The sequence below is a fragment of the Anser cygnoides genome, chromosome 1, assembly GCF_040182565.1.
Source record: "Anser cygnoides isolate HZ-2024a breed goose chromosome 1, Taihu_goose_T2T_genome, whole genome shotgun sequence".
NCBI classification, from domain to species: Eukaryota; Metazoa; Chordata; class Aves; order Anseriformes; family Anatidae; genus Anser; species Anser cygnoides.
In genome coordinates, this window is record NC_089873.1 from 15,773,693 (window position 1) to 15,799,415 (window position 25,723).

The 25,723-nt window shown below is 49.1% G+C and overlaps 2 protein-coding genes and 1 long non-coding RNA gene across 14 annotated transcripts in view; 1 reads left to right on the forward strand and 2 right to left on the reverse strand.

Moving 5' to 3' along the window:
- The window catches only part of LAMB1 (laminin subunit beta 1), a 42,082-nt gene extending 23,566 nt beyond the window's left edge, over positions 1-18,516 (reverse strand). Inside the window, exons 1-16 of the mRNA XM_048068535.2 lie at positions 18,308-18,516; positions 18,004-18,173; positions 15,766-15,901; positions 13,797-13,870; positions 11,931-12,119; positions 11,774-11,837; positions 10,254-10,456; positions 8,792-8,912; positions 8,407-8,595; positions 7,865-8,044; positions 7,340-7,452; positions 6,309-6,388; positions 4,349-4,484; positions 1,814-1,972; positions 1,049-1,176; positions 394-517 (exon numbers count right to left, since the gene is read on the reverse strand). Of these exons, the coding sequence (XP_047924492.2) occupies positions 394-517; positions 1,049-1,176; positions 1,814-1,972; positions 4,349-4,484; positions 6,309-6,388; positions 7,340-7,452; positions 7,865-8,044; positions 8,407-8,595; positions 8,792-8,912; positions 10,254-10,456; positions 11,774-11,837; positions 11,931-12,119; positions 13,797-13,870; positions 15,766-15,901; positions 18,004-18,173; positions 18,308-18,332 (2,091 nt within the window). The 5' untranslated portion in view covers positions 18,333-18,516. The remainder of the gene's footprint in view (positions 1-393; positions 518-1,048; positions 1,177-1,813; positions 1,973-4,348; positions 4,485-6,308; positions 6,389-7,339; positions 7,453-7,864; positions 8,045-8,406; positions 8,596-8,791; positions 8,913-10,253; positions 10,457-11,773; positions 11,838-11,930; positions 12,120-13,796; positions 13,871-15,765; positions 15,902-18,003; positions 18,174-18,307) is intronic.
- Positions 15,901-25,722, forward strand: LOC106042017 (uncharacterized). Of its 11 annotated transcripts, none has more exons than XR_010828393.1 (7): positions 15,901-16,322; positions 16,412-18,244; positions 19,083-19,286; positions 19,412-19,564; positions 19,891-21,299; positions 22,257-22,349; positions 22,762-25,722. It is a non-coding gene; the product is annotated as an uncharacterized lncRNA (long non-coding RNA). The 11 variants fall into 11 exon arrangements; XR_010828391.1 differs by lacking the exon at positions 15,901-16,322 and having other exon boundaries at positions 18,106-18,244; positions 22,762-23,776; positions 24,181-25,722; XR_010828385.1 differs by lacking the exon at positions 15,901-16,322 and having other exon boundaries at positions 18,106-18,244; positions 22,762-23,177; positions 23,525-25,722.
- Positions 22,248-25,723, reverse strand: part of LAMB4 (laminin subunit beta 4) — a 51,566-nt gene continuing 48,090 nt past the window's right edge. For both annotated transcript variants that reach the window (XM_066989788.1, XM_066989794.1), the window contains exons 37-39: positions 25,311-25,487; positions 24,120-24,273; positions 22,248-22,675 (exon numbers count right to left, since the gene is read on the reverse strand). In XM_066989788.1, the coding sequence (XP_066845889.1) occupies positions 22,536-22,675; positions 24,120-24,273; positions 25,311-25,487 (471 nt within the window). In that variant the 3' untranslated portion in view covers positions 22,248-22,535. The remainder of the gene's footprint in view (positions 22,676-24,119; positions 24,274-25,310; positions 25,488-25,723) is intronic.

Sequence of the window (25,723 nt, forward strand, 5' to 3'; positions counted from 1 at the left end):
TTAGGCCAAAAACCAAAGAGCCAGACCGAATTTGGAAGGAAAGCAACAGAATTTTTGTACTTTTCTGTGGCATAGCTCTGGTATCTAACAAATTCTCACCAAACTCTATCATTTCAAAAGAACCAGTTTGATATTCACAACATACATTGCGCTGCAAACGTCCAACTCTGTGCAACTATCTACAGTCCTGTAAAAGACAGCAAAAGCCTCTTAGCAGAAAACCAACTTTGAGCCTGAAGAAATCTACCCCGCTTTAAACCATTCAGTTAAAATCTGGATTGAGCCCTAAGCAACAACTTCGTGAGGCACACACCCATCCCAGAAAAGATGCAAATTTTCAGGATTTTAAAAACAATTGTCCACCAGAGCACCCCTGAGGTAATTTCTGCTCACAGAGTCAATAAGCGTGTATGGGCTCTCCATCTCGGTGTCCACCGAGGAGTACTGGGACAGCTCCAGGCGGATGGTGTAATTCAGCCCCTTCTCAAAGCAGACTGGCCGTGGGAGAACAACGTATCTGGATTGGGAACAGGAAATATGCCTCACTTCAAATGCCCAGCACCGTCAGGCATTTCAGGTAGCCCTATAAAGCAATTGAGATAGCAGAGAGCAGCCAAGAATGGGCAGAACAAAAGCTACGATGCAAAGAGGCGCTTCAGAGGCTCGCGTGAGTCAGAGCCGGAAAAGCTTATCGGCAAGGTAAAGAGTAACGGCGATGTTCGCTCACGGGCTGTGCAAACACTGTTTTTCCCCCTGTAGTCAGTGAACAAAAGTCAGACAACAGGAATAAACTTAAAAGCTTTGAGACTACAGACACAGTACTACATAGATTTTTTTATAACCTGTTGGAAATTAAATTTCATTAATTTTCATAGGGGCCACAGCAAACTGAAAACATGACGATTCTCTTTCAGCTGGACTGAAACTGCTTTGGCACATTCATTCAAAACTACAGGTTTGGGTGCCTCACAGATGCCTGCTTTTGGTGAATTCACCATTCTTCTTTCCTAAAAGGTTTTCTCTTTCTGTCCCGTCCCGTTATACACACCTGGAGCCGGGAGGCAGCGAGACGACCTGATTATCATCATCAGGAACCGTGTTGCCACATCGGCTACCCGTGGGAATCTTGCCTGGGCGCGACACAGTGATCACTGCTTTTTCCCACTGATCCGGCAACTGGAGAGAAAAAGGCTGGTCAGCACCGAGCAAGGGCTGTAAGCTCGGGGAGAGCCAAGTGCTCCAACCATCCTCCAGCCCAAAAATAGATGACTAGGTGCAGGCAGTTGGCATCCCCATCCGCAACATGGCATCAGCAGGGGTTTTGGCAACCTCCTCTCCCACCACCTCTGCTTACCAGACCCAAGTCAGCATTTCATTGAGGTCAATTGCTGCCAAGCTCTAGGTAAGGAATGTCTTTTACGGTGGATATTTCTCTTGCCCTCCCCACTATGAATTACCCACAGCCAAAAATGACTGCTCACAAACTTTTGGCTGAAGACGTTCAACATCCAAGATGGGCAATGTGTCTCCTAAGGTGTGTAACAGCATTTCTACCCATTACAAACCTGTCTGGCTGATATCAAATTCATATTCTAATCGGTCCTGAAGGGACTTGTCACTTTTTAATTTACTTATTAAACAGGTGCTGCAGCATGCTACAATGGTACTGAATAAAACTGTAAAGCAAATAACATTGGGGATAATAAAAAAAATAAAAGCTCCTGTCCTTGTCTTTGAGTCCTGATTCCTCCAGGAAACCCTCGTCTCCCACCAGTCGTGCACAGGGCAGTGACACGCGCACCCCCAGACCTACCTGTGGCTCGTAGCGGACCACAATGTCGTACTCCATGGAGTAGGGGATATTGTCGATGTAGAACTCCAGGTACGCCCCCTCAGGGACCCTCACAAATCCTATGCCTGTCCATGACGGTGTGCGGTCCTGCGTGTACTGGCGCTCTATTATGTTTACTCCCTACGGAAACAGGGAACAGAGATTTTAATACCAATACGCTGAATTTGTGAGCCCCACTGGAATATGTGGGCTGACGAGCTCTGTTGATGGATCATTTCTGGATCGCCACATACATCATTTGTGTCACAGAGAATACAAGTTCTCTCTTTTAAACACACATGCATGCACACTGTTGCCTTTCCAGTTAGAATCACAGAACGGTTTGGGTTGGAAGGAACCCTAAAGATCACCCAGTTCCAACCCACGGCCATGGGCAGGGACACCTCCCACCAGACCAGGTTGCCCAAAGCCCCATCCAGCCTGGCCTTGAACACCTCCAGGGATGGGGCAGCCACAGCTTCTCTGGGCAGCCTGTGCCAGGGCCTCACCACTCTCTGAGGCCACGGCACAGACACCTTCCATGTAACAGTACACTAAGAGAAAGACAGGTTCGATGATACTGCACGGTTCTTCATCCACTTCTCTGTTGCGGTGGGCAATTAAATTTAAAAACTTGCTGTGAGTTACTCATTGACCATCCATGCCATCTAGTTCACCCTGAAGAGATGCATGATTTGTGCCAGCGCAGGATATAACCGCTCTGTCATAATAACTCACACATCACGTTTGTAGCAGGAGGATTTACTGCAGTGGCACCGAACTGCTCCGCTAACTGCCCGAGCTGAGTGCTAACTGCTTCCTGATTACATCGGGCCAGGCCAAGGCAAACCACTGCTTGGAATAATATTTAAGGAGCAGACGGCAGCTACCATGGGGAGGGTGTCACTGAATAACAGAGACCCTAATTATCGTTAGCCATTAAACACCCAGACTCATACTGGCCATTCCTTTCAGTCTGAGACATCAGGTTTTTATCTGTTACTCTTTATATAAGGCAAAAAAAGAGGAAAAAGGCAACAGAAAATGGCGATCTGTGATGCCCAAACTTCCCGTTTCAAATCTATCTGCATCCACAAATAGTTCTCGCTATAAAACAACATCCTGTGCATTCCTACGGAAGCTGCTTCAGTAGAAAGGGATAAAATGTAAGGAAATGTCAATACGTCTATCACTCCAGGATGTCCCTTCATGTATTCTCACACTCTTTGAAGAGAGCCAGGCTATAAATTATTACCCTTTGGCTTTGGACAAAGGGTTGGAGCTCCCAGAAAGGATCGCAGGCAGGACATGAGTGAGAGCGTGCGGGGATTGTGCACCGGGACTTGGCACCATCTGAAAATCCCCTGTAACTCCATGCCATTTCATTTTGTCTCATGTTGGGTCTCTGCCTGGAAATTCAGGTCTTATTCTGCCACCAGATTAAGAAGAAAGTGGTTTTTTTCCCCAATACTGGCACTGTTTCAAATGGTTTGTTCTGATGGTTTCAAAAGACAAATAGGGGCACGCTTTCCCCTCTGCTTGGCAAGGCAAGTTTTCAGCTGAGCCCCTCATCCCTGAGCACCACGAGCCCCTGGCACTGCCCTTCCACTTGGGCAGACACAAATTCACCCAAAATCACCTGCCAGCTCAAGTGCCCTTGCTGCAGTCCAAGTTGAGCCCTGCACTGCTATCTGACAGCCAAACTGCTCTGTCTTGGCTGAAACGGCAAAGTGACCGCACTCTGCCTGAAACAAATAAATTAGGAATTAGTGCCCCAATTACAGGCAGACAGCGATCTGCTGCTTCAGAGAAACCATTATCTCATCTCCTTGTCTCCTTGCTGGAGGCAAGAATAATTGATGTAATCACCCAGCTTCTTTTAATGAATTAAAAGCAAGGCTGTGTGCTTGGGGATAGGAAAAAGCCAGAGACCCCGATGTACCATGCCAGCGGGCAAAACAAACAGGAGGGAACCTCACTTACAAATCAGTTTTTCGCATGATTAACCACGTACTTGGTCATTAATAAAAGAAATGCCACTGATATACAGAAACCCTAAACCGCACAGCAACATGTTTAGATGTGTGCGCTGCTCCCCCCCAGTCAGCGGCACCGAAGGGAAGAGGCAGCGTTGGTGTCCCACCACACGTGGGATAAGAGGGAGAAGAGAAGTGGGTGTATATGCAGTGGGTAAAGAAGGGATGCAGATATGAAACAAACTGTATGGTCATGATCAAAGAAACTTGACTCGATGATCCTTAAGGGCCCCTTTCAACTCGGGATATTCTGCGATTCTAAACTTATTAAAAAAGGAAAGTTTCCTCCCCTAAATTACTACATTATTTATTGATACTAAGACTGAACAGCTACAGATGGGCAGTGTTCTCATAGAATTCAGTCTGGCATTTTTCCACATTGTCTTTGCACAACACTCAAGTCATAAAACAGCCTCTTTCCAACACCCAAATGGTGCAACAGAGCTTTCCCACAGAGCGGCAAGCTCAAACCGCTACTCACGGGACCCAAGTTGGCTTCCTCTGCCTCGTAGATGTAATGGTCGAGCGAGATGAAGTAATAGCCAGGCTCTACTTGATTGCACTGACGTCCAAACATGTGGGGCCGGCACTCACACTGGCCAGATTCACTCGAGCAGCTAAAATGGAAGAACGGTGAATGTACAGCGCAGCTTGGCTCTGACAAGACACTGCTAGAGCTACCCCCAGGTTTTACATTTTAAGTGACACCAGAGGAGAAGTGCTCCTGGATGCAGAAGCATCTAGACAGGAGGTGGTACTAGGACCTGATCCCAAGCTCTACAGCTGGCTCATCGGTGCTGTCAAGACGTCAGGGCTCAGCCCAGCTGGCGTTCCCCCAAGCAGCGCCCAGGCACGGCCTCGGAGCGAGCACGGGCCAGGGACCATTTCCAACAGACGGCCTGCGTGGTTTCCCCTGTCTGGATGGCGAGAGGACCGAATGCTACAGATGCAACAAGTTCCTCGGGGCCACACAGCAGTCCTGGGAGAGCTTCACTTGCTTTTACAGTCATCCAGAGCCAAGAGGCACGTCTGTCCTTTGGCTTCAGGCGTGCAGGCCAGGCAAGCAGCTGATCTGCTCATCTGGGCTTGTGCAGAGCAAGAACATGCACGACCCTGCACGCCCCGGGATGCCAGGCTGCTCTGGTACACGGCAGAGCACATCCCAGGAGGTTGCCCGAGGTAGCTCGGCACGGCACTACCAGCCCAGACCGTGCCCAGCTCCTTCACGCTGGGATGGGCACAGCCAAAGACGTGGGACAGCGAAGGTCTGTCCACAGTGGCATGGACAGATCCACCTCCTTCGTAACAAGCCATTTTATTTTCTCAGTGTAGCTTTATCCCCAGACTGCCTTTCCACATTTTTATTGTCCCCGAACAGGCCACCCTGCATTATGAAGAATGCGTGGGTAGGTTTTATTTTTGAAGAGACCTGCTTACACTTTCTCATGGGAGGGTTTCTTAGTCCACCAAAAGATGTTGCTTTCCCTAAATTTTACATTTAATGCAGAAATCTTTTCTAAAATCACAACCCTCTGAGTTTCCTTGAAAATCTGCAGACTTTTTAAGCCTCGTCTAAAAGTAATTTTTACCCGAAAAACTTTTGAAATTATGGAGATTCACTTCAGTGTCTGCTTTTAGGTGCTAAAGTGCCCCAGCTGCCCCAGGAGGGGAGCTGGGAAATTTCCCCTCCGGGGACGCCGAGGCTGCAGCCTCTGCGGTTTGCGTGGGGATGAATTTGGGGCGAGGTGTGGCTGCCCCAGGTGCTGCATCCCACGCCCTGGGCGGGAGCCAGGCGGTGGCAACCAAGAAATGGTAGAGAGCAAACCAGGGAACGTGGCATTAATCCATCCCCCCGGGAAACTGCTGTGGTTTCAGACAAAACCGAGACGTTTCAAAGGGTCTGTGGAGGGAAGGAAGAAGAAAAGAGGACAAAGGAATGTGCTGCTGTTGAAAAGCCATGAACCCAATGCAGGGGAAACTGCTCTGATGGGAGGAGTGGTCTGGCTACCCAAAATGCCTGTCTGGACATTTAAGGCAGGACTTTCCATACTCTTACCAATGGATGCATCTTCAAAAGCTAGGTTTCTGTCTGAACAACCTCGACTTCCCCAGCGGGCACTTGCAGACCCACATCCAACCCCCTGCAGCACCGCAGGGGCAATGCAGCAGTACTGCACTGCTAACACGTTTCCCTCCAGACAGACAGACAGACTGGCTAAAGGGCCATTGGGGGAGAAAACGAAGAGCAGGCTCAGCACAGAAGAAATGCAGACGCCTCTATCGCCCCTTGCAGCAATCAAGATCTGCCACTTTCTGCATGTCAGAGCAGAAAGACAATGCCGAATGCTGCCCTCCAGAAAACAGTAAGGTGTCGTGATGGCAAACGAAGCGAAACTTGCTGAGGTGAATGATTGCAGGAGAGGAACTGAGCTGGGACTCACTTGTTGTGCAGTGCTCCCCCCTGGTCACAGTCGCAGGGCCGACATCCATCCATGTCATTGCTCAGGCCCCAGTGCTCCGGCTGCAGGAGGAGACATCACCAATTTAACCCCATCCACCCCAAAAGCACGGTGTCATTTCACAATACTCAATATAAGCCACCCCAGGCTGTCCCCCTTGTCGAGCCACAACCACCCTCACCGCTCTCCTCCATCCTTCCGACTGGTTCAGTAGCTTGAGAAATAAACCCCTTTTCCACCCACCTTTAAAATACAGCTTCCAGAGGACTCCAGCTCTTTGGCTTCACCCTTATTGCACCATTTACTTCGGATGTGGGCTCCTGACCCACAAAAGGGCTGGGAAAATGACAGCCCAGCACACTGTGCCTGAGCGAAGAGCAGCATGTGGGCTGGTGGGGTTTGAGTTGGGCTCTGCCCGTGCAGGGCTGTTCCTCTACAGCTGGCTCAGCAGACAGACAGCCTTGTTTAGCTTTACCGTATAGTTTACTGTCAGATAAGAGAGCCTGTCAATGTTTATACAAACACATCCCTTTATTTGACAGGCTGTTTCTGTAACACTCCAGCACATGTAAACAATGTATGGAAATGTATGTGTAGGAATTAATCCCTGCCTGAAAAATGGCCAGCATAAAAAATCTTTTTTTTTGTTAGCACTTCTTCTCAGACCTTTTTGTCTTTTGCATCAAAAGGGCTCTCGCAGAACTGCCCTAGATCTCCTTTTCACAGAGCAACTGCAATAGGTGCCCTAACGTCTTACTCCTTACACGCACTGCAATTAATTTCCAGATGCTCTCACCTGCCTTGACTCTCCCCTAGCACACATCCCAGCTCCCCATCCGTAACACAGCGTGCTCCATGGCTCCTCACACCCCGAGGTGCCCGCTGCAGCCTGGACCTCAGGATCCTGCCTGCAGGCGAGTGCAGATTGAGGCCAGCACCTTGCTCCCTGCTTTCCGCATACCAACATCCCTCACACCAGCATCTTCTAATTATTCTTACCGTAATCTACTTACCAGGCACTGACTGCACTGCTTTCCTGTCACCAGGCGCTTACAATAGCAGTTTCCTGTCTCTGAATCACAAGGATTCCCTCCGGGATGGGTACCCAGAGGATTACATGCACAAGCTAGATGGGGAAATACAAATAGGCAGGTCAAAACACAGGACTTTGGTTACCTTTTAGACAGCATCCCATTTAAATATTTATATTTAAGCTTCCTCTCATTTCCCAGGTCAGAGATTAATTGCACAGTTTGCCCACCACCCATCCCAGTAAAACTTCCCTGGCTTAGAGGCTTAAAAACAAACACGGAGGGTTCCGCTATTTCCACTGCGTGTATTCCCCAGGATCAGCTGGGGAGCTGAGTTTTAGTGGAGGGTGGACTCCAAGCTGCAGCAAATCTACAAGAATGTTTTTCCTTTAGCAAAACATGAAAGAAAGGAAAAGAAAAACCACCCCAGAAACCAAGCTCTCCCAGCACTAGCAGCTCCTCAAAGAGCTTTTGATCCCACAGAAAGGAACATATGTTTTTACTCACACTGACAGCCCGCTGGGTCATCGGCACTCAGACCATAGAAACCTTCTTTGCAGAGGTCGCAACGCTCCCCTTCGACAAATAATTTACAACGGCACTGTCCAGCAATGAGGCCAGTAGAGAAATCAGTGTAGCGATCACATATGCCACCATTCTGGGAGCCAGCTGGGTCACAGTTACAGGCTAAGAAGGAAGCATTGGGCACATTTTATTGACTGCCGCAACAGAAAAGGCCAAGTCTCACACTGAATTATTTAAGCTCGCCTGCTGCGTAGAGAGCAGGCACCGTTACCACAAGGATTAGACATGACATGGGTTGTACATGTAGCTGCCAAACGCATTTCCAGATTTTTGAAGAGAAAACAAAACCCAGCCAGGCTCACTCAAGACCTCCAAGATAACCACCTCCTCTCCAGGATCTTCAGGACGAAAGAAGGGGTGGAGAAGAGAGCAGAAGCTATGGTAAACCCTAAATCCTCCAGAGCAAGCCCTAGGGATGACGACCCAGGCACCACGACTCCAGCCAGGAGTGGGGCTGCACTTACGCTCGCAGACGTCCGGGTCCCGCAGGTCCCTCTCGGGGTGCTGGAAGTAGAAGGGCTTGCACTGCTCGCAGTTGCGTCCCACGGTGTTGTGCTGGCAGTCGTCACAAACCCCCCCGCTGGTGTTCCCCGTGGCCATGTACACGGCCATGTCGAAGTGGCACTGGGTGGAGTGGCCGTTGCAATTGCACTCTGTGACAATGACAAAAAGCACCGTTTAGCCTCAGTGGAGATGCGAGCCTGCAGAAAAGGCATGCCAAAGTCTGCTGAAGAACATGCAGAACTTCATGGATGGTCACAAATCCCACAACCCACTCATTCAAAAACACGTTAATGCTCTAAAAGCAAGAAATAGCAGACTTCAGACCTGCATTTTATCCAAACTCACTTTTGCATGCGTTAGTATTGCGGCCTTCGGCAGGTCGCCAGGGTAAGTCGTGGTAGAAATCCAAACACTGCTCGCAGTTTAAGCCTTTGGTATTATGCCTGCACATGCAGTGCCCATGGACCTGTCATTAAAAACATATATATATATAAAAATGAGAGGAATATAGTTGGTTATTTAAGATGATGGGAAAAAAATACAAACATGCTGCTTCAGTTCATTCAAACTACAGCCAGTACATAACAGATATACTTTTGGGGACTTTAATGCACATAAGAGGACACAGGGCCACAGGAGCACCCCTTGCCTGCCCAGGTAAGAATGTCCTCATGCTAACTTGGCCTTCTTTCCTTTCCAGAACAAACGCATGAAAAATGCTTTCAGACACAAACAAGGACAGCACAGTTGCACCTAAATAATCGCAGAAGTGTCTTAAAGATAAGAATTAGCTGTTCATTATCTGTTAATTAGATGTTAACACGCATCTAGTTAAATCAGCACGTCAATTCTGGCCTACTGTCACCCTGCCTTCGTTCTCGAAGCCAAGAGCAGAGACCACCACAGTCTGGATGGGTTTTATCCATCAGCCCAAGTTTGCCTTCAACACACAAGCACTGAACAGGCAAACAGTGACTGTGTGACAGCCGCTGCCCTTGATGACGGGGACTACCAGCACCTGACCCACAATTTCAGAGGCAAACCTGGTCTTGCTGCCGGTCAGGTGGAGGAGACCTTGGGAGAAAGCTCGGAGCAATGGAGCGTATCTGCATCCTGCGGCCCCTGGGGCAACCCACACAACCTCCCCCTGTGCCTCTGCACTTCCATGCAGTTAATAACTCACTCATTAACAGGGCTGCTATTACCGTTCGTCAGGCAAAAATCATGGGCAAACCCACAAGCCAGAAGGGATGGGGCACTCACACAGCAGCATGCAAGGTAGGCAGCAGGATTTTCCTCCAGAGCCTCCGGTTAACTGATCAGGGCTACAACTATACAGACTGATAGCCCCCACTTCTCAGCAGATAAGGACTGATACAAACGCAGATTTTGTTTGATTCATCAATGGGCTTCATCCTTTGAAGCCCCTGCTTACTTCAATCTTAGGGCAACCAAGACAATCCACATGTCTCCAGCCCATACTGTCTCCAGCCCATCAGAATACCCTCCCTTTCTGCCCTCCTGCCTTTTAATTTCATCAGCTCTTTAACATAATTAGAAAAGGAATGCTAGAACCTTTTTCACTGAATCTGAGCTCTCTGTGCTTGATTAATGCCAATAACAGAAAGGCTCACTGACAGAAAGGCTCACTGTCAAAGAGTAGTTTTCAATGGTTTTCTTGTTTGAAAGTTAAGGGTGGAGGGGGACTCACATTTCTCCTATCACATCTTCACTTCATTGTTTTTAAATCACTTTAAAAAAAGACAGAACCAGGAACAGCTCTGGGGAGAAAAGTGAGAATATTCACCATTCCTTCCACCTCCTCCTCAAAGCCCTCCACCGGGGCACACTCGCTGGCGTGTCCGTAGCAGAAGCAGTTCCCGCGCACCACCATGTCGTAAATGGCATAGTAGTACTTCTCCCTGATCTCCATCCGTGAGTCCAGGAGGTTATCTCCCAGCGTGTGCAGCTTGACGAACTTGATTCTCAGATTTGTGATCTTCAAGAGGTCTGCAGAGGACACCAGAAAAAAAAACATGTTTTGGAGTTATTTACCAGATATTGTACTGAATGGGAGGAAGCCAGCAGTGACTTCCCAAACACGCTTCCTATGGGCAGATTAGATCAGATTTAATTTCAGCACTTAACGTACTATACACATCGTATCACTTCATATTCCTAACATCCAAAAATTGCATTAATTTACTACATGCTGATCACTGTGAAAGTTAGTTCAAGCTTAATTAGAAGTTCTAGTCTGTTTTACTGTAGGCATACGCAGGCACAGGCACAAATATTAAATGCATGTACACCAGCACCACCGAGGAGACACTGGTTCTCTCCACACTTTGGGGTTTAAAGTGTAAAATGGGGGTGATATTAAGGAACTGCTGACAAATGGACCAGAAGCTTTAAAAGTTATGAGCCTTTTGGACAAAAATCTTGGTTGGCAACAAGACACAAATATATTCTTCTTTCTTATACACCCAACTTGCCCAGCAAATTTAATTAGTTGTACTTTGCTGAAAGAGGCAACACTTCATCAGTGATCAAACACAAAAGAGTTCTCAAGGGATAATCTGCGTAAACGCAATATTGCCATAATTAATTCAATCTACACGTCCACTTGGATATTACGCGTAATTTCTTATGGGCTTGAAACAAGGCTTGAAAAAGCACTTCAAACCAATGAAAGCAGACCCTCTCTCCTTTAAAACTTTGAATAAAAAAGATTCAAGCAATATAGGAACTAGCAGACACTCTTTTTCTTCAGATATTTTTTTACTTCAGATTTATTTGCCTGCTACAGGCATTTTTGTTTTATGACCACATCTGCACGGACCAGTCATTCAGTGCTACCAAGGCCAGCCATCCAGAAGCTGTGATTTAGAGGTTCTGAACTCTAAAACATAAAACACAACCCTGATGTTAACAACAAAATGATGTTGATTACGTTTGTAGTTCTGGTCCTTTGCTCTCTGAAAACCCTGCAATTACATGATCATGTCCAAGGCTTCTCTCAGCGACTGCATGTACTTTGGGGAGGGGAGTTCTTTAGCAAAAATATTTCCCGCAACAAATAAGAAAAGGACCAACTCCAATGACGTGCATAAGAACGATCACTTGAATTGACACCAGTGATTGTTATTTCCCAGTAGACCACTGTCTGAGTCAGGAAAAGAAGCCATACCAGAAACGTGTTCATACAACTTCAAAATTATTACCAGGGCAAATGCATGACTTTATTTGTGGCTTATTTTTTTAGATAGCAAATAACTAAGAACAGAAACCCTTTCAAATAAGCCTGGAAGATGACTGCATACATACTTTGAATCCTTGGACTGTACGGATCTTCAATTCTAAAAGCAGGATCTAAGACACGATATATTACCTGGAGGAAAAACAGTACAATGAAAGATTCAGAGAATCTGCATTTGTATGGAAAAAGCCTATACAATCAACATACTGAAGAAAACCCTCTGACCTCTCCCTCAGTTGAAGGTTCAATGTCGGAGTATCGGGAATCACAAATGATATCATCCACTTTCTTCATGGGTCCAGTTGAAATCCCAGGAAACGAGCTCTCACAGTCGTATGCAAAATACCTATATACTTGCCATGTTTTTCCAAAATCCGATGATCTTTCTATCAACATTGCGGCAGGACGGAACGTCTAGTGATGGGAAAACCAAAGGAGATTGTACTTGGTTAATTGTTGTTTGCATTTACACCGAGCACCCTTAAGTATGAGCAATCCACACATCTGGATTTTAATCTCTCTTCTCTCTCTGCAGTGCTTATATCCAATATTTACCCTTTCAGCCTTTACTGCTGATATTCTACTTTCTGCTCAGAGGCAGACCTTCAAAATAACGCACATCAAACCACAGACCAGACAGCTTTCAGCAATCGAGCCCCCAAACTTGCAAGTTTCTCAGATTCCAAATCCTTTCTCAAAACTGGAGATTAAAGCAGGGCTCTATGGAGACAAAAGGATTTTTTCCACTGCTTGTGGAAAGCGGCACAGCCTTCTTCCTTGCCATACCTCGTCACCTCATCTTCCACAGAGACATATCGGGTCTCACCTCCTGTCCCCAGAGCAGGAATCTCTTTAAGGAACCGAGGTGTTGAGCTTCATTCCCTCGTACTGCACCCAGCTCCCCCGAGTCCCAAAACCCTACTCCACCTTCCTTCTTCCCTGCATGTATTCCACTCCAGAACAACAAGCTAATGAGATTTTTAAAAAAGATTTTGAATCCCTTTGATCCCCAAATCTTGTAACAATAGTAATGTTTCCATTAACTGCATTCCAAAACACAGGCACTAATGTAGTACCTGGCTTGCAGCAAGAAGTGCCAACAGTCCTTTCATTGATCGGATGGACTCAGACAAGGCACTCAAGGAGCCAAGCACACAAAACATTTCAGTCACAGCTGGAAAGAATTTTTTTTTCCTGGTTCCTGGCTGAAAACACCACCTGCCTTACAGACTGGTATCTCACCCAACAGAAAACACAGTGACATCGGGGTAAGGCAGCTTGAGCAGCTATCCCACAAAGCCAGCAAATCATCCCTAAAAAAAACATCTTTTTCCCCTGCAGCCTTCATCCTGACCAAGATCCCAACGAGCCCAGAGGCACTGGTACCGGGTGAGGGTCCCTCACTGCTGGGGATCCGCAGAGGGGACCACCTTCCACCTCAGCCAACACCTTAAGGCAAGGGGAAAAACCCAAGCCGATGCCTCAAGGCAAAGGAACTGGCTCTCCTGGAAAGCTGACGGGTATAAGTTAGGAGATTAATTTGTTTACATACAAGGAGATTTAGCCCTGCAGGGACTGTGGGCCCTGAATCCTCAGCTGAAGACTGCCTGTGATTTAGGATGTACAGGACATAATCTGCCATTCCAAGACATCTGTTTGGAAAGAAACAAAGACACTTTGTGTACAGATGTTCCTTCTTCCTGAAGACCTTTACATTTGCCAAATGAAAACTGATAGCATGGCCAATTTTATTTTTTTTAAAGAAAAACCCTTGCTACTATATGACTTAGGTAATGATCTTCTAGAAACACAACTACTGCAGAGAGACAAACGACCCGGATTTTGTGTGACTCCTTCCGCAGCCCCGCACACTTGAAGTTTAAACACAACTCAAGTCACAGCTCACCCTTCCTTCGTGACTTCAGGAGTTAATGGTTGGCAGATCTAAAAATCAGGCTAAACAGCTCAAAGAGAGCGCCCATTCCAAACGTCGACCTGCGAAGGACTCTTGCTTCCTTGTGTTTTAGGAGACTTGTGGGGCTCTGTGCAGGGCTCTCACTGAGGGCGCGGGTAAGGCCGTGGTGTCCTTACCTTGAAGGTCATGATGAGATGAGTGAAATGAAACTCGGCCTCCAGGTTCAGCTGGATAGTCACGTTTTCCAGACCTGCAGGGGCAGAGCAAAGAAACTGCAACAAACAAGGACACCCGTCAGTCTCTGCAGGCTGGTGGCACAGGGCCTCTTTTCTTCGCCGCTTGGATCTGATGTCAGAAAGGGATTTAGTGCATTAGTAAAGTTACAGGGAGACAGCAAGGAGCTGCTGAGGACTGTATCACACCGGGACTGCTGTGCATCACCTGCAGAGACACCCTGCAGCTACACCCAAAGCGTGAGCCGGCAGTGCTGTGATCTCAGAGCGCGTAACGTAGCTAACACCGACGGATGCAGGATGAGGACAAGGGCTGGATCCTGGCACCGAGGTGCTCGGTGGCTGGTAAGGGCAAGGATGCTGAGCCCAGCCCCAGGCTGTCCTCACACAACACAGCCCATGGGGCAGCAACCCAGCCCTGGCACCCCAAATCTCACCGTCCGCTGGTGGGGACTGTTCCCCATCTCTTTTCACTCGCTCTGGATTCTCCTGTCCATCCAGATGCAGGAACTGTTTCTTTATAACCTATTTTTTGGAATGCCCCTAAGCCAACTATCCCAGCCCTGCCTTGCCACCGTAGGAAACCACGACAAACAAAAGGTTTTCCCAACTGTGCTGCACAACTACCTACGGTCAAAGACTCTGTGCAGAAAGGAAGCAAAACAGTTAGAAATACTACTTTGCCATGTGAAAAGACCTCTCAAAACAGCTGGATACTAATTATGCTGAAGTTAGAAACAAAACAAAAATCAAGTGAGATTTACAGAGTGGAGGAAGGGTAAGAAATGGAAAGAATAAACTGATAAAACACTTAAATTTTCAACTAGCTGTGACTTCATGTAGAGTGTGCAGCAACAGTCCCTTCTGCTGCGTGCCTGAATGGAAGAAAACATGAATTGGACAGAAAGAATCATTTGTTTTTCACTCTTGAAGGACATTTTCATGACCTTATGAGCTAAGAACTTTTCTGTCTGAATGCTGCCAAGCTTGTTGCAAAAAACATGAATTATCTGGAACGCTACAAGAGAGCCACTAGAGATGAGCAGCTTGCCAGTCTGATCTAAATTGTTAAAAAAAAGAATGGTTAAAAAGGATTTAGAGAAAATCTTTCTTTACTGGACAACAGAAATGTTACAAGTATTACCACGTTATTTTAACATAGAGTCAGATAGCTCCCGCTAATGCATGTGCAGAAATCCCATCCTGTCCATCTGGCTTTAAGGCTTTAGGGCAGGATGAAAATCTAGATGCCTCGCTTTGTGTAGGGAAGCATGCCAAAAGCAAAACCATAAAAGCAAAAAAGGGCAGAGGAAGGGTGAAAAATAAAATAAAAGGCCACCAAACTAACACGCAATATATATTGAAAGAAAAAAATAAAAATTGCTGGCTCATTTCTGGTGTTCATTTTACCGTTTGGCACGCGAGTACAGGAACGTAGGGTGCCTGGGGCAGGGAAGGCAGGGAGGTGGAGGTCTGAGGGCAGGACCACAGCCCGGCAGCCCCCAGCCCACCTCCTTCCCCCGGCTCCCCCAGCGGCAGCGGTGAAGCGGGGAAGCCCTGCGGCGCTTCCTGCCTTGGCTGCCCCGGGATGCTCGCCGCTGGAAGGCTGCGCCGCTGCCTCTGCCCAAACATGAGGCAGATCTGGAGCCGGGGTGGGAAACTTCTCTTTTTAGGAAAGGATTCTCACAGAGCGGCGGGAGAGAGCTCTTTCCAGCACTCCTGGAGGGTTCACGGGGCTTCGTTACGGACACACAAAAGCAGCCAGTTTTACTCAGCCCTCCGCTACCAGCGTGATCCTTCCCACAGCAGCGATTACCAGCCCTGAGCTAACAGCAAACACGTCGGTACCCTCAGACAAAAGAAGGGAAAGCGACTCCCAGCCCGGGGAACGGTTCCCAGACAAGCTGCATACCGTTTTCTGACTGCCACCAGAGCTTCAGGCGATTCGGAGCAAATGTGGTGACCACGTTTTCGATGCGATGGCTGTCGGGATTGAGGGTGTCATGGAAGGGATCCTCAGAGTCGCATATGAAACATTTTTTGTCCTCCTGAAACAACAAGATAACTGGCATTACTGATTTTATCCACGGGCAATAGTTGTTTCCTGCAGATAAGAGTATTTTCCATCCATATCACATTCCTCTGAATTTTGCCTGCAGGAGGCATCGAAGGTGTGGTGTTCGTTTTGTTTTTTTTATAATTGATAAGTGTATTTACCTTTTCGAATTAATGCAAATTGCGCGATGGAAGATATGCCAGGAATTCCATACACTGTGTTTCTATGAGAGCACACTTCCCAGCTGAGCTGCGGGTTCAGGAAATCCCTGCCAGCATGCCGATTCCCCAGCAGAGCTCATAACCAGAGGCAGCATCTCCAGAAAATCCCTGAACCGAAACGTACGCACGCAAAACTGCACCTTCAAAAACTTGAGTGATGTAACCCTGGCTTTTAGGAGCTAGCTTTGAGATGTAAGTTCTCCACGGTAGGGACATCCCCATGGAGTCTCAATGCACGTATAGCCCACCGGTGATTCACTGACCGGGTCTTTTTCCTGTAGGGTTAGCTCTATGCTGAATCCAGCTTTTCAGGCTCCTACCTACACCGCATCCACGCACCTTCAGCTGTGACTGCAATCTCAAGCTAAGCACGCAAACCCAGCCTGCACACCCTACAAGACAGCTGGGTACACGCCTGGCACGTGTTTTTTTGGGAAAATGGACAAGCGCTTCTTCACCAAAAGGACAAAAACCCACCGTGACTTTTGCTATATACACTACTTTTACACAGGGCTGCCAAAACCATGCAAAGCTTGCAAGGTAAGACTCGAGCTGAACCGAAAGGGAGGGTTTCTGCCAGAAATTAACCACGTGTGGCAGTGCAGGGGGGGCAGAGGGGCTCCTAACGCTGCAGGGGCGCCCAGCCCCGGCACAGCAGCAGCCGAGCGCTGTGGGCTCCATCCCTGCAGCGCGGCTGGGGAGACGGACGCGCGGTGCTTTGCCAGCCAGGAACACGTGAGCTGGCAGGTCTGTGCCACGCTGATTTCCCATTTCACTGAGTCCTGCGGGGCTGGGAAGGCGCCCATGCCCTCCCGTCCCCTCTCATCCCATCCCGCAGCATCGGCCCCCTGCAGCCACTCGTCCTTCTCCCACCGAATCGCTGCCCAACACCGAAAGGTCCCGTCCTGCCAAGTGCTCGGCCCCGTGTGATGAAGGGGACGCTCGGCACCTTCCTGCGCCCACAGCCTGGCAGATTTCCTCAGTACCGCCTGCGGTTCGGAACTAAGCGGGGACATATCAGACAAACACCGAAACGGGGCTGCGAGATCGGGAACGAGGGCGCGTTAAAACCATCTGAGGCGGCGCTTTTAACATAAACCACCTGGGAACTTCAGCATTTTCTGGGACAATGAAACTAACAAGGCGCCTTTGTTACTTCTTTGTGGGAGAGATGCACAGAAACCAACCCCAACGTGTGCCGAAAACGTTGCAGCGAGGCTACCCCCCGTGTTAAACCCACCGTTACCTCCGGCAGACAGAGCAGCGCGGCAACACCGGGCGGCGGGGAGATTTGGAACTTCAGGGCACAAACGGGAGGCGTCCCCCTTCCCGGTGTCAGGATCCGTCCCCATTGTCTCGGCAGCTCCTTCAGCCTGGGGTTATTCCCTCACTTTCCACCTAACCCAGCGGAGATCCCGCTCCCATCCGCCACCCCTCGCGTCTCGCGGACCTTAAATACTCTCCTGTAAACGTCTCTTAAAGGCTGTGCCTTCCACCAGGCGAGCCTATCTGCCTCCTTTTACTCGGAGGCCATACAGATGCAGTTATATGACGAGAACAGCGGCCAAGACGTTATAACCGGCTCCTACCGACCACTTCCAATCAGGAAGCTGTCTAGACGGCTCCGCGTTAAGGCTGTAAAAAAAACCCCCGAGCATTAATTGCACTCACCCCCGGTGTTAATTGCACTTACCCCGAGCGTTAACAGGACTTACCCCGGCTCTTCGTTCCCGTTAAGCCCCGGGGGGGGCTCCCCCAAACGCGGCACCGGCCCCGCCGCGTCCCCCCCGTCGGGGCTCGGCTGGCTCCTGGGGGGGGGAGCTCGGTGCCCCCGGCCCCCCCGACGCCCCCCCCCCGCCGTCGGGGGGCTCACCTGGAGGTGGCTGACGATGCAGTAGGGCTCGGGCTGGCGGAGGCCACACGTGGAGGAGGCGGAGAGGCGGGCGGCGCGGCCGATGAGGAGGTCGCCGGTGGCGGGGTAGCAGCTGCCCTCGGCGCAGCCGGAGCTGTACTCGGGCTCCTGAGCCGCCGCGACCCACAGCGCTGCGGGGCCGGGGTCGGGGGGACACGGAGAGAGGGGAGAGAAGAAGAAGAAGAAGAAGGGGGGACACGAGGTGAGGCCGGGCCCGCAGCCCCCTGCCCCGACGGCGGTGGGAGCGGGGCCGGGCGGCGGTTACCGAGGTAGAGCGGGAGGAGCGCCATGGCGGGCACCGACGGCACCGGGACGGGACGGGACGGGACGGGACGGGACGGGACGGGACCCCCGCTCCGGAAGCTCCCCCGCCGCCGCTTGGCTCCACGCAGGCGCCGCAGCTTCCCCGCGGCTCCCCGGGAGCGGCTCCGAGCCGCCGGGCGGCCCCCCCCGGCCCTCCCCCTCGTCCCCTCCCCGCCGAGCTCCCGGCCCGACGGCGGGGCGGGCCCGGCCCGGCCCCTTCCCTCCTTCCCTTCCCTTCCCCTCTTCCCGCTGCTGCCCGGGCCGTGGGGAAGGGGCTGTGGGGAAGGGGGGAGCCCGGGGGGAGAGGCTGGGGCGAGGGGGAACGACCTGAGGGGGGAGAGGAGGGGACCCCCCCCGACCCCCCGGGGGAGCGGGCACCACCGACGGGGCCACCAGAAAGCGCTCGCTGTGGGACTGGGGGTGCTTGGCCACATTCTGCCTCCTGCCCGGGCCCCCAGCCGGGCTGGGGGGGCTCAGCACCCCGCAGGGAGCCCCCACCGCTGCTGGGGGTGGATGGAGGGGGCCACCCTGCGTGGCGAGGCCGCTGGCGCGGTGAAGGGCCACAGCCACCGCGTGCAATGCTCGATGGCCACCGAGCAGCCCGAGGGGCCACCAGCCCGTTTGCCATCAGGTTGAGGCCACCGAGCAGCCCGAGGGGCCACCAGCCCGTTTGCCATTAGGTCGAGGCAGTGCTGGGATGGAGATGGCGGGGCGAGCGGGGCAGTTTGTTGTTTCAGGGGGATCTCGTCCGCCTGCCTGTCCATCTGCGTTTGCCCTCCTGCTGCTCTCAGGAAACGGTGAAGCCGGCGTGGAGGTTGGAAATGGAGGTCTCCGGAGCACAGCCCTGGCTTGGCACACACTGAAATGGGCGCCCACGTTCACACGTGTGAGCTTTGCTAGTGCGCGCGTAGTGCGTGAGCTGGCGTGTAAACCTTCACCAGGTACCGGAGTGCCTCGGGAACACTTTGCCCTCGCTGTTTGCAGTCCCTGAATGGAAACACGCGGCGGGCTGTGTGTCCCACAAAACCCTGCCGGGTAGGTAAATATGCTCGCTCTCGTTTTACAGATGGATAAGCAGAAACAGAGAGATACCGAGCGACTTGCCCTAAAGGTTAAACACCACGTCCGAAACATAACCCAGGGCCCTCGACTGAAGAAGCGGTGGCTGTGTTTCATTAAAGATACCCAGGAAATTAAACCATTCTAGCTGGCAGGGCAGGTATTGTTATTCTAAACCTCTTTTGCAACGTGGTCTTTTGAATTCACGAAACTCATAGAATTTCACAATCCTGTCGTGTAAATCACAGCATGGCTTTGCATTTAAGTATCAATCCAACAAATATGTTTATCCTACTCAGAAAAAATGTTTTACTCTGCTGTGGTTGGCGAGCTGTACCAGTAAACGGCAGAAAGGCAGCGGTGCTCTGCAGCATCCTCCCTGTGCATGTGCAACAGCAGCGTGTTTCACTTCCACTGGGTTCTTTTCTGTCCCATATTTTTTCAATTTTTTTATTGAAATATTCTCCTCCTTTTTCTGTTTCTTAGTCTTGCAGAACTGCTGTCCTCCCCTTAATCTAAATGGGCTAAGCTTGCTCTGTGGAGCACTTCATGCTGTGGTCAGGCTGCTGGCACTGCTGGTGTTGTGTTTCTGTGTGGCTGGAAGTTTCCTCCAAGAACCACGTTCGGAGTTGTCTCTGACCTCAGTGGGACCCGATTTATCGCCTGTTCTCTTGTACTACCGCAGTGGTTGAACACCCAGCAATCAGAGCTGGCGAAACCACATTTGATTAAATGTCTGTGATTGCATGTGGCATTGGTTAAATGTTGTTTGTATTGTGTTTGATATCATCGAAGTCAAAATGCTGTATAAGAAGATACCTATTTCATTATTTTTTTTTCAATAAACATTTTTCGGAAGCCACTTCTATCCGCAAGAAAGAGAACTGGAAGGAAGAGCTACAAACAGGTGGTTTTGAACCAGATCAAGCATTTTCACAGAGATTGACTTTTCAAAAATACTTTAAAAGGTTTTGTGCCGCTTCCAGCAGGGAATGCTACCCAGTTTTAAACCTCAGCAGTTGTCACAAATGGACCTGGGGGCCTGTGGCTACCTGTCCCACTTGGTTGGTGTGCTCTGAGCACACAACTGGGACTCTGTGCAGGCTTTCTTCTTCCCATTCCTGCTTTTCTCCCAGCAATTTCTGTTCCTCCCATGGATACATTTCCTCTCCAGGCCTGTTTTACTGCCTTGTGTTCAAGGACATTTCATCCTGGCAGCCATGTGGCAACTACCTCGCTGAGCAGCCCAGGCAGCAGTGGCATTTTAAGATGAAATTTGTCAGGTTTCTGCTTGTGAATTCAGATTTTTAAAGCCGTGAATGAAGCACTTTTGTTTTATACACAATTGAAATTTTAATGTGAGAGCTCCGGCTTGCCTTGCTCAGGTGCAGTGTAGCAGCCACATTTAAACCTGCAGGAAATCCGAGCTCCTTCCCTGGCATTACCTGGAGACCTTCACGTGAGCAGCTAGCTGAGCTGTGCCCTCTGGCTGTTAGAGGTGCTCAGTTTAATCATGGCAAAGTCAATCTGTCATACGCTCGTCTGATTACAGCCTAGTGACTTGCGAAGAAACCTTGCACCTCACAGGTGGATTTTTTTTTAAGTGCTAAAATTCAGAAAAAAAGCTAAATTCTGCACACACCTGCATTGAAGTGCCATCGCTGGATTATATCAAGGTTTTGATTTGGCAGCAAAGTTTTTGATTTTCACAGCAGGAGCTGCTACACGGGTAATCACGTGGCAAGCACGCACTGCTTGGCGCTCCAGGAACATCCCTGAGATCTCCTCCACGCCGGCAGCTCCCAGCCAAGCCCCCCACCACGTGCAGGCGCTGCTTTGGCTCTCCTAACTGCGGAGGTTTTATCTCCCATGGATCGACACGAGGTTGCCCTCAGGTAAGGCTTGTTCTGGATGTGCTGCTGGCACAGGGCTGCCTCCGGGCTCTCTGGGGCCGGTGTCAAGCAGTCCAGACGGGGACGGGGGACGAGGTGACTCCTTTTTACAGAGGAAAAGCCAGCGTTACTCTGCTCAGCTTCCAGAATACCAAGGGCAGGATTTCGAAATGGAGGCTTTGCTCCCTTCAGCCTTTTTAAAACCCTAGCCCTGCTGTAGTATTTACCTGTCCCCAGTCTCCTTGTTAAATCAAACACAAGTTCTAAAATTTAGGACAAATCCTGTGGTGTTGTGTATGGCTACGAGACACAGCTGTGTGAACCCTGACTCCTGTGCAGCACTGTGTGCGGGCTGCATTGATGAAAATCATGGGCAACCCCTCGCTGAACGTACAAAAAAGAGGTATTGCAGGAGGGGAAGCGAGCATGGAGCTGATTTCAGTATTGAGCATCTGTGCACTGCCATCCAGTGGGCGCTAGGGACTTTGCTCCCTGTCACCCACCTCTTCAGGTGGCCCGGCATTGCCGAGAGGTTTTGGCAAACATATGGGGACCGCCTCATGTTTTGGGGAACATATGGGGACCCCCTCACGGTCAGGGGTTGCTGGTGGTCCCTGATCTGCCTCAGCAAGGCGATGGGGATCGGGGAGAGGCAGGACTGTGGGGGCGATGCTGGCTGTCAGCAGGGATGGCTGCAGAAACCCCTCATAAGTGGTGCTCAGGGACATGGTTTGGTGGGTGACATTGGTGGTAGGGGGATGGTTGGACCAGATGATCTTGGAGGGCTTTTCCAACCTTAATGATTCTGTGATCCTATGATCTACACGGCCCCATCGCCGTCCCCGCGCAGCCCCAGGCTGTTGTAGGGTTCAGCAGTGAGACTGAGGGTGTTGGGAGGCTGTCTTTGAGGCACTTACCTGGTGGTCTCTTAGAAATCCCCCTTTTGCATTCCCACCCCAGGCAATGAGAAGTCCCAGGCTGTGGGCAGCAGTGTGGTTTTGAGATCCCTCCAGGACAGCACCCTGATTACTTCATCAGGTGTTTTATTAAAAGGTATTTCCTCTTTCCATATATACCCAACCAGGTTAAAAAACAAGAGAAAGTTACATTATTCCCTGTGCCAAAATACTGCATACACCTTCAGAGTTATATACAAAGGACGGCCACCCCGTGCTGGGGTGCTCAGGAGGTGGCCAACAGAGACCTCAGTTGCATTTTACCTTACGGTCTGCTCAGCCCTTAGCTTTTGCACGTTGCATACTTGCTTTCCTGCTCTGTAATTTCATTTGTGATGGCTATCACTTGTTCCTCTAGTTGTCTGAGTTGCTCTGCCTTCTCTTGCTTGGTTTGATTCAGCTCCTGAAGCTTCTTCTCCAAATCTGTAAGAGCAAAGTGACATGCAGTGATACACACATTAATTGTGTAAGTAAAATCCAGGGATTAACTGTGCTCCTTTTCCCAGCAGTTTTGGAGGCAACAAGCCCATTTCAAATGGGGAATGTTATATATGCAACTGGAGGGAAAAGCCTGGCTTCTAGACAGCAAGAGAAACATGACAGCCTTAAAACAGCTTTTTTTTTTCGACACGTGCTTTTGTCCATCAGCTAGAATGGGGCAGGACACGGAGCTCTTAAAGCAGTTGTTTAAATGGAAACACTGAGAGGAACAGTGTGTCCGTCGATGTGCGTAAAGCCTAGAAAAATTGGATGTAATGGGCTTAAGTCGTGCTCCTTTACTGTCTTTTTGCTGGTCCCTGTGAAGCTACACCGATGAGAACCTACTGTTAGTGAGTCAACAACACATTATTCACCGCCTGCTTCCAATTCATCTATCACCTGGGTGTTTGGAGAGACTGGAGTGCTTTTAAAGCTTCTTCTCAAGGTATCTGCTCAAAATATTTATTCAGCTCCTGCCCTGAAGGATTTGCTCCCAGGGTGCAATTTCTGCTTCAGTTCTGCTCATGTTACATGGTAGTTTTGGGTGTTGAGCAGCAGCCTATGCTCAAGGATTCCCAGTGGAGTTGCTCAGACCTTCACTACGAGCAGAATTAGCTCCCCCCCTGTGCAATTACAGGAGCTGTACTGGAAGTTTGCCTTCCTGCAGGTCCCAGACCCTCACCCACCAGAAGGGGCAGGGTGCCAGATCCTGACACATGCTGGCCTCTCAGTGTTAGCCACAGATGAACCCCTAACCTAAAATCAAAACTTTTTCAATGTTTTCCTTCTCAGGCAAACCTGGACGGACAAAGTTACCTATCTGCTCAGACTTTTTGTGATCAAATCAAGGAATTGAGGCCAGGGGTGTTTAACTGACACCCAAGATGAAGTGATTTGGTCTGCACACTTTTTTGATGGAAAAACAGTTCCACGCAGCTGTCTGTAACACAAGTCATCACACTGGTAGTGTAAGAAAAGGCAGAATACAAGTGAAGGATCGAAGGCCCAAATGCCCAAAGCAAGGACATAAATCAAAGCTCCCAGGTAAAGCTGCAGCTAAGTTTTTCGGAGCCCATCTCTGAGAGCCTGGGACAGGTTGCACAGATTTTGTGCTTGTCCTATTTTTCCACTGCCTGAGTCAAATCACTGCAAGTCCCTCTGTGCACACTTCTTGACCTCTGCTTATAGCAACCAATATGTCAGAAAATGTACATAAGCCAAACCAAATCAGCTACTTGGAAACCGAGAAGCTTCAAGCAGGGATTTTCACTAGCTAAATTGTTTTAGACCCAATTTCAGGTGAATCTAGTCTGCTGGTATCTGTGAGAAAGGCTTTCAGTTAAAGTTCCACAATTTCTGCTGCTCTCTATGAAAGGGAGAACACCACCTGTTACTCTTCTAATTTTTTTTTCAATCTCTTCAGCCAGTTTTTCTGCTTCTTCTTTCAGCTGCTTCACTTTCGCTAGAGTTGCTTTTGGAGGTCCTTTGGCTTTCAGCCTGTCTTGAAGAATGGTGTACTTCCTTTTAATGGCAGCAAATTCCTGTAACAGCAAGCCATTTCTTGGTTTAGGAGCACCTCATAATTAGTCTGGCATACCCAAGGCGATTTTTAGACAGTTTTTGAATATCCTGTTTGAACCAAACTTAAAATCTCACATTCTCTTAAGTTAAATAAATAAAAACATAAATAAATCCATACTAAGTATACATTGAACAGTGCTTTGCAAAACCAGGTATAATTTGATTAAACACACTGCCAGTGGAGCAATCTGAAGTGTCAATGGAGGGTGAGGATGTAAAGAAAATCCAGTGTAAGATTTTTAAAGCTTATGCTCTTACTACTTCTTTTGACGGGGCTTGTCTGTAGATTGCATTTTTGCCATGAGGCTTGAATCAAATGTAATGAATTACCTGTAGCATCAATTTTTTAAACAATTTTGGATGTAGGAATATTTACTGGCTACCTCCTTTTCATGCTGATTTAGGGTGCCTTGGAGGCTGCAGTTTAGATTTCTACTGTGTTTCTTATAACCTGGCCACTTAGTTGTGCTCTCCCTTCAGAGCTGTGGGTACCTGGTTCTTGTCACACAGCATTTTAGTAAATTTTCAGCTGCTTCAGTGCATTCTCAAAAACTGGAGCTATCGAACAGCAGCCAGCCACAACCTCCACATAACTCCCACCGCGATTTTCCCTGAAGGAGAACAGCACAAGATGAATGGCCAGACTGCGTCCATCGCTCACATATTTTAATATTTGGTTTTGTGATTTGCTCTGTTGTGTTTTCTGGTGCCCATGGTGACTACGAGTCTTATACACAGTGTGAGGAAGAACGTCACAGAGTAGCTAGAGAAATGTGTGTGTTTTTTTTCATTCAAGCAAACAGAAGTTTGGAGAACCTCTAGAAACCTTAAAGCAATAAGGAAATTAGACTTAACCTGGGGGATTGCACACTGTGTGGCATAAGGACAGCTTAGAGTTTTGAGGAGAGCCGGGTAGCACAATTACACTTCTGAATCAAAAATACTATCGAACATGTACGCAACCTTTTTTCCTTTAATATGTGACAGAATGGCTTACGTTGTCAATTTTCCGAGCTCGCTTGAATGCTGCTTCTGCCCCTGCTCTTGCACTCGTAGCTTGATTCCTGTTCATCAGCATTTTCGTCTGCAGCGTGGCAATTCCATCTTCCACCTCGGACTGTTTTGCTGAAAAGTCATTGAGTTCATCGCCTGTCTTGTTCAGTTGGTTCTCAGCCTAGAACAGAAGGAGGCTGTGGTTTCTTACGCCATGTCCACCCAGCCTGCAGGGCTTGGTAATGAAGGAGGTGAATGGCAACTGATAAAAAAGAGGAGACCCTTATACATTGTGGAATTGATATTGTATCTGAGACACATTCTGGTTTTATTTATTTTACGTTGAGGAAAATTTGAGATGAACTATCTTTTTCTAAAATGTATGTTGCAAATAAATTAAAAGATTTACAGCAAGAT